General features: G+C 46.6%; 1 protein-coding gene across 1 annotated transcript; it reads right to left on the reverse strand.

The window, feature by feature from the left end:
- Positions 1-1470: 1470 nt before the first annotated feature.
- Positions 1471-5694, reverse strand: LOC149290437 (putative CENPB DNA-binding domain-containing protein 1). The gene is made up of 3 exons (XM_089489329.1): positions 5615-5694; positions 4479-4974; positions 1471-1520 (listed from the first exon to the last, which is right to left on the reverse strand). The coding sequence occupies exons 2-3, from the start codon at positions 4963-4965 to the stop codon at positions 1471-1473; spliced, it is 537 nt and encodes a 178-aa protein (XP_089345455.1). The 5' UTR covers positions 4966-4974; positions 5615-5694.
- Between the last annotated feature and the right edge of the window lie 2222 nt (positions 5695-7916).

The raw sequence follows: 7916 nt of genomic DNA on the forward strand, positions 1-7916 counted from the left end.
TTATACAACTAATTAAACAATCGTTTTAAGGCAGACAATAAAGCTCCTGAGTTAACGATGGATAACAATGAAATAGATAAAATTATGATGGACCAAAAAGGTAAACACATATCCAAATATTATAAACTTTTAAAAGAAAGAGATCTAGAAGATGAAATTATTAAACACAGCATGGTAAGATGGGCACATGATATAGATAAAACTATAAGTATAGAGGAATGGGGAAAATCATGGAAAGGAACAAATAAATTAACTCTGTGCCAAAACTATAAAGGAAATGATATCAAAATGTTATACAGGTGGTATCTAACCCCCCAAAAAACCCACCAGATATACAAAACTGGCAATACTAAGTGCTGGAAATGCGGGGAACCCGAGGGAAGCTTCTTTCATATTGGTGGACATGCATTAAAGCTAAAGGATTCTGGCAAAGGATTCATGGAACCATCGAAAACATTCTTGATATGAATATTCCCTTTGAACTGTGGTGGAAATATTCCTTGTTGAAATAAAAAACTATAGAAAGATGGAGTCACCTTTGTCAGCCAGAGAGATGGTTTTTGAAATAAAGGCTTGGAGTTTAGAAAAACTAGAGCAAAGGAATAAGGAGTGCATCTTGACCTGGATGGAAGCTGGCACCAGTAAAAAGACATAACATAAACTACTGAGATAAGGACATTCAGAAGCAAGGTTAGGAGGAAAGCTACTGAATTCCTACAGGAGGTGGTAAGGAGTGATGATGCAGTTTTAATGTATGCATGTATTTCTGTTCTGATTGTAAGAATTCTGTATGTTTAAATTGTAATTAGCCAATCAGGTGTATTGAAGAAGCTTCTTTGTCTTGAATAATATAAAAAGAGCCATTTTGTCTTGTTCGGGGTCTCAGCTTTTGGAACTTGAATTCCACTGAGTTCATTGTTTTCCTTTGTCGACAATTGGAAATAAACTTATGGATTTTCAATTACTAGGTCCTCTTGCCAATCCTTGCTCTGTCAGTCCTAGAAATTTAAGTTTCCTGAAATTTCTGTTACAGAACCAAATTTATTTTTACTAAACATGACACACAACATAAAGTCAGTAAAATACAATAGAATTATTTTATATATGGTCTCATGTGCAAGGATCTTATTTGCTCAAGTTTGGAAATCTACAATGAATCCTTCTATCGAAGATTGGTTGATTAAGATATATGAAGCTAGAAATATGGATATAGTATCTGCCTTACTAAGAGGGAAACCAAATGAAAATTTAGAAATGGAATGGAGTTGTCTTAAAACATTTGAAGAAAAGGGTGATAACATTCCGTCAAATTAATAGTTAATATTTGGTCAATATTTGGTAATTTCAATACTATTGTGGGAACATCTCAGTGTAATAAACATTTTTTAAAATAGAAAAAGGAAGACCCACATCATTGTGGGGAGTGCCACACACCGAGTTGTTTTGCCACATTCTCTGCTGCTCCTGGCCTTACTGCAGTTGAGCGATTGACAGTTCAAGGGTGGCGACACGCTCCAACACTGCAATGGTAAAAGGAAGTGTTTAGACTATGCTTGTTGTTTCTTGCTCCCTTCACCCTTAAATGTAGGGGCCATTCAGACTACCCAGACTACCGGTTTAAAAGTCGGAAGTTCACACTTGCGCCGATTTTAACACAACTTGATCAGGGGCTTGCAAAGAGATCCAGGGCAAATCCCCCTTAGCGCGTTTTTTCTGAAAGCGGACTATTGACCCTTTCTTTTTGAAAACAACCGGCTCTTCCCTGCTACCGGCAAATATGAAGTCAGCCCTGGTCAAGATCGGATCAAGTTCAGGGGGTAGATTACCCCGATTGAGGTAAAGGGTAGTAGGAACTTGTTTCAGGGGAGATTCGATATGGGGGCACCCGGATCTGCCCAGTTCTATCCAGGGCAAATGAGCGAGTGGGAATGGGGCCTTTGTGACCTTCCTGGTGCTAGCTCTCCAGGTGAGCCATGCATTGGGCAAGGAGTCCCTCTCGCTCATTGCCTGCAGCCTCTGGTTCCGCTGGAGGCAGGGCCTCTTCTCCAGCATCACCTGGAACAAGGAACCAGAACAATGGAGAACAACAGATGGATGTGTGCATGTGTGTTTGTGCATATTCATATATGTATATATGTAGAGGCATCTCTATCTAAGAGCACTCAGACTTATACCTTTATGAGCCTATATATATATATATATATATATATATATATATGTATGTATATATGGAATGTTTCAAGTCTATAGATCTTGCATACAACACCCATAGATACATCTATACATACCCATAGATATCTGTTGGGACGTGTGCATGTGTACACACATGCATTTAAATATATATATATATATATATATATATATATATATAGAGAGAGAGAGAGAGAGAGAGAGAGAGAGAGAGAGAGAGATAGATGCAAGCACATGTACACATATATGTTGGATCATATATACATATATATATATACACACACATACAAACATTTATATATACTCTTCCACTTGCGTACAATTTAAACATAAGCAAACGCATGGAGAAATATGCGGATACCTATGCATGCACATGGATGCACCTGCGCATGTATACACTTCCCACGTTCTGGTCACCATCAGCATGTATATATAATTATAACTGTGTATATGTGTACACTGGTGCCTCGGGTTACGAAATTAATTCGTTCCGCCATTCCTTTCGTAACCCGAAAATTTCGTAACCCGAAACACTTTTTCCATTGAAAATAACTAATGCGTTCTATGACCTCAGACTGAACCTGCAAGTCAAAACAAAGGCACAATAGAGGCCTATTAAGCTAAGTACCCTACAATACAATGTAATGCAAAGTTGCCTGAGGCACTAAAGAGCTTAAGAATGACTTGCAGGTCCATTCTAAAGTTTCTAAAGGATAAAGAAAAAAAGGTTTTGACTTATCTTTGCTGGTCCTGGCATCTCAGAGTGAGGCAGGAGGAGGAGGAGGAGGAGGGGGTGGCAGCCAAAAAACCAAATTTAAACCAATTTAACCAATTCAACCAATTTAACCAATTCAACCAATTTAACCAATTCAACCAATGTAACCAATTCAACCAATTTAACCAATTCAACCAATTTAACCAATTCAACCAATTTAACCAATTCAACCAATTTAACAAAGTTAACCATTTTAACAAAGTTAACCATTTTAACAACATTTTTTTTTAAATTTGGTGTTTTTTTTAAGGGTCCTGAGCACCTTTGCCCTTCTTGGATGACGGTTCTCCCTCTTTTGTGAAGAACTGGTCCAAGGATGTCTGCTTTTGCCGGGCCTTAAGCAGGTTCCTAAAATGGCTAAGGCAGACATTATCAAAATGGGCAATGGCATGGCTGGTGAGCACCTTCTCAGGGTGATGCTTCTCAACATAAGAAGACACATTGTGGAATTGCCGCAAAATGTCTTTAATTTCTGCCGTTGGCAAAAATGCCCCCGCCGCCTCCTCCTGCTGGCCCCTGTCAAAATGGAGCACGTCCTCATCCACGGCCGAGTGTTGCATGGCCGCCAAGGCCTTTAGGTCCTCTGTTGTCAGGTCCTCGCTGTGCTCCTCGATGAGTTCCTCCACGTCCTCGTTGTCCACGTCAAGTCCCAGGGACCTTGCGATGGAGACAATCTCAGTCACCTCTTCTTCACCTGGCTCAGCACCCTCGGTCTGTGACCCTTCCAAGGAAGAAGCATCAGGCCACAGCTTCCTCCACGCAGCAATCAGGTTGCGCCTGGTGATCTCCTGCCAGGCCAAGTCCACCATCTTCAAGCACACGACGATATCAAAATGCTGCTTCCAGAACTCTCGCAGGGTCAGCTGTGTGCTCTCCGTTACATCAAAACACCGCTTGAAGAGGTGCTTGGTGTAGATCTTTTTGGAGTTGGCAATGACCTGCTGGTCCATGGGTTGCAAGAGGGAGGTCGTGTTGGGCGGCAGAAACTGGACCTTGATGAAGGAGAACTCAGCAAGGATGTCCTTTTCCAGGCCATGCGGGTGCGCAGGAGCATTGTCCAAGAGGAGGAGGCACTTCAAGGGCAAATCCTCTTCCTCCAGGTACCGCTTCACAGTCGGGGCGAAGACACTGTTGATCCACTCCACGAAAAGGAGGCGTGTGACCCATGCGCGGCCATTGGAACGCCACATCACTGGCAACCTGTCCTTTTGAATGTTGTGTGTCTTGAAGGCCCTTGGATTTTCCAAGTGGTACACCAACAGGGGCTTGATCTTACAGTCCCCGCTGGCATTCGCACACAACGCAAGTGTGAAGCGGTCCTTCATAGGCTTGTGGCCTGGCAATCTCCTCTCCTCCTGGGTGATGTAGGTGCGGCGAGGCATCTTCTTCCAGAAGAGGCCCGTCTCGTCGCAATTGAACACTTGCTGCGGGACGTAGCCTTCCTCCTCCATCATGGCCTTGAACTCGATGACAAATGCTTCGGAGGCCTGGTGGTCTGTGCTGGACGCCTCGCCGTGACGGACGACAGAGTGGATCCCGGTCCTCCTTTTGAACCTTTCAAACCAGCCACGTGAGGCTTTGAATTCCGGGGTGGCTGGCTCCTCCTGGGAAGAAGTTCCTTCGCCTGCCTCCTTGCTGGCCAGGTCTTCAAAAATGGTGGTGGCCTTCTCACAGATGACCGAGGTGGTCACAGTGTCCCCGGCTCGCTCCTTTTCTTTAATCCAGAGGAGCAGCAGGCGCTCCATCTCCTCGTGCTTTGGTGTCCTCTGCTTGGCAATCGTAGTCACGCCTTTCGCAGGAGCCACAACGGCTCTGATGGCCTCCTTCTGCTTGAGGACAGTGCCAATTGTCGAAGGGTTTCTTCCATACTCCTTGGCAATGTCCACCAAGCGCACGCCCCTCTCATGCTTGGCGATGATTTCCTTCTTGTCCTCCAAGGACAAGGGAGCCCTCTTCTTTTTGTCACCGCCGCTTTTATCTGTGGCTTTCTTGGGAGCCATAGCTCAAGCCTAAAAAGGACAAAAGGCACAGGCACTGAGCAAAAGCCACAATTGGAAACCACCCCCACCCCCATGGTCACACTCTCTGGCCCAAACTTGCAAAACTCACACCCCACACTCTCAAATCATCACAGCCATGACCAAAGCACCCAAGAACACTAACCCAAAGGCCAGAAACCCAAAATCTGAAAATGCAACCCCAAGGTCACACTCTGTGGCCCACATCAAATCAAGGCCAAACATGCAAAACTCTCACCCCACACTTTGAAAACATCACAGCCATGACCAAAGCACCCCAGAACCCAAACCCAAAGGCCAAAACCCACAAATCTGAAAATGCAACCCCATGGTCACACTCTCTGGCCCACATCAAATCAAGGCCAAACATGCAAAACTCTCACCCCACACTTTGAAAACATCACAGCCATGACCAAAGCACCCCAGAACCCAAACCCAAAGGCCAAAACCCACAAATCTGAAAATGCAACCCCATGGTCACACTCTCTGGCCCACATCAAATCAAGGCCAAACATGCAAAACTCACACCCCACACTTTGAAAACATGAGCAAAGCACCCCACCACCCCACAGCAAAAGCATGGTCACACTGTCTCACCCCACAAGAAGAAGGTAGAAATCCATGCACCTACCTGTAGAGAAATTCCTGATGGCAGGTCTTGATCCGAAGTGTACAGTACTGTACAGTCCAAAGGCAGAAAGCCAGAACAAGTCCAAAGGCAGAAAGCCAGAACAAGTCCAAAGGCAGAAAGCCAGAAAAAGTCCAAGCCTCCACTGGAACAAAGAGTTAGAGTTCAGAAGCAACTCTTCCTCTCCAGTCCACAAGGCCAGACAAGGGGGCAGATCAATGGAAGCCGGCTTTTGTTTCTGAAGCCAGGCCACCCCCCCCCAATTTCGTTAGCCAATCCAGATGATCAGCTTGATTTCTCAAGCCAATCACTACTGCTAACGAAATTCAAAATTCGCACCAAAGCTAACCCCTAACCCAGCCCCCTTAGCTAAGCTTTCCGTTAGCACTTTTCCGTTAGCCTATAGCTGCACTTTGCAGCATTTGAATTTCGCGCCGAAATGTATTTCGTAACCCGAAAAATATTTCGTAACCCGAAACAGTTTTTGCCAATCCAACTTTTTCGTATCCCGGAAATTTCGTAACCCGATCATTTCGTATCCCGAGGCACCAGTGTACTTCCGGTCAAAACAGCATAACTGCCCTGCGATTACTGTGAGATTTTTATGCTTTGTGATGTTTTATGATATGTAAAGTCGAAGGCTTTCATGGCCGGCATACACAGTTTTTTGTGGGGTTTTCAGGGGGCTCTGTGGCCATGTTCTGGCAGAGTTTCTTTCTGACGTTTCGCCAGCATCTGTGGCTGGCATCTTCAGAGAATGCTTTGCCTGTAAAAATGCTTTGCCTTGAAAAAGGACTAGAGAGACCCTCTCACAGCCGCAGGAGTTTGCTGCATACCATGCAGCTGCAGACAAGTCTACAAAGGGACCATCAACTGTACATGAATATACCACAAACCATCCTGGGCATAAAATACTGTTTGAAAACACTGAAGTTCTGGACCATGCCAACTACTTCCATGTCAGGATGCGCAGGAAGCCATTGAGATCCACAAACACCTGGACAATTCCAACTGGAATGAAGAAACCCTTAAAGTGAACAAATGTTTCTACCAGTCCTGTGGCATAGCAAAATTAGGACTCGGCAAATGCAAATGGGAAACCATTCAGAGTCAGGGGCTTTCCCAGCAGATAATGATCACCAATTAGCAGACATTGATCCTCCTTTGCATTAGCCTCCCAGGCTGAGGCCGGCCATCAGCCCAGAACAAGACACATGCAAATCACTCCTGCATTCCCAGGATCACACAGTATATATATATCCCCAATTTTCCTTCTCTGAAGAGGCCAGCCTCAGATGATGGGGAAATGTCAGAGAGAAACTCTGCTAGAACATTTTTATGATATGTAGTTTCCACATGATTGCCTCCTAAGGACACTCCCAGGGGCTGCCATTGGCTGGAATCCCAGTCCCTCCCGCCATCCCTGGATCTGATTGGCTGGAAGCCCAGTCCCTCCCACCATCCCTGGCCCTGATTGGCTGGAATCCCAGTCCTTCCCTCCATCCCTGACCCTGACTGGCTGGAATCCCAGTCCTTCCCACCATCCCTGGCCCTGACTGGCTGGAATCCCAGTCCCTCCCTCCATCCCTGGCCCTGACTGGCTGGAATCCCAGTCCCTCCCTCCATCCCTGGCCCTGATTGGCTGGAATCCCAGTCTCTCCCTCCATCCCTGGCCCTGATTGGCTGGAATTCCAGTCCTTCCCACCATCCCTGGCCCTGATTGGCTGGAACCCCAGTCCCTCCCACCATCCCTGGCCCTGATTGGCTGGAATCCCAGTCCCTCCCACCATCCCTGGATCTGATTGGCTGGAAGCCCAGTCCCTCCCACCATCCCTGGCCCTGATTGGCTGGAATCCCAGTCTCTCCCTCCATCCCTGGCCCTGATTGGCTGGAATTCCAGTCCTTCCCACCATCCCTGGCCCTGATTGGCTGGAACCCCAGTCCCTCCCACCATCCCTGGCCCTGATTGGCTGGAATCCCAGTCCCTCCCACCATCCCTGGATCTGATTGGCTGGAAGCCCAGTCCCTCCCACCATCCCTGGCCCTGATTGGCTGGAATCCCAGTCCCTCCCTCCATCCCTGGCCCTGATTGGCTGGAATTCCAGTCCTTCCCACCATCCCTGGCCCTGATTGGCTGGAATCCAAGACCCTCCCTCCATCCCTGGCCCTGATTGGCTGGAATTCCAGTCCTTCCCACCATCCCTGGCCCTGACTGGCTGGAACCCCAGTCCCTCCCACCATCCCTGGCCCTGATTGGCTGGAATCCCTGTCCCTCCCACCATCCCTGGCCATTTTGTGTTACAGT

Source organism: Sceloporus occidentalis, unplaced genomic scaffold, assembly GCF_023333645.1.
Source record: "Sceloporus occidentalis isolate IW3139 unplaced genomic scaffold, rSceOcc1.0.p SCAF_39, whole genome shotgun sequence".
In the NCBI taxonomy this organism is placed as follows: Eukaryota; Metazoa; Chordata; class Lepidosauria; order Squamata; family Phrynosomatidae; genus Sceloporus; species Sceloporus occidentalis.

Excerpts from the sequence above, each read along its gene's own strand:
- LOC149290437 (XM_089489329.1), bottom strand. The coding sequence starts at position 4,965 with ATGGCTCCCAAGAAAGCCACAGATAAAAGCGGCGGTGACAAAAAGAAG. Across the intron at positions 1,521-4,478 it reads CCACTCTGTCGTCCGTCACG|TGTTGGAGCGTGTCGCCACC; the intron begins GCGAGGCGTCCA and ends TTACCATTGCAG.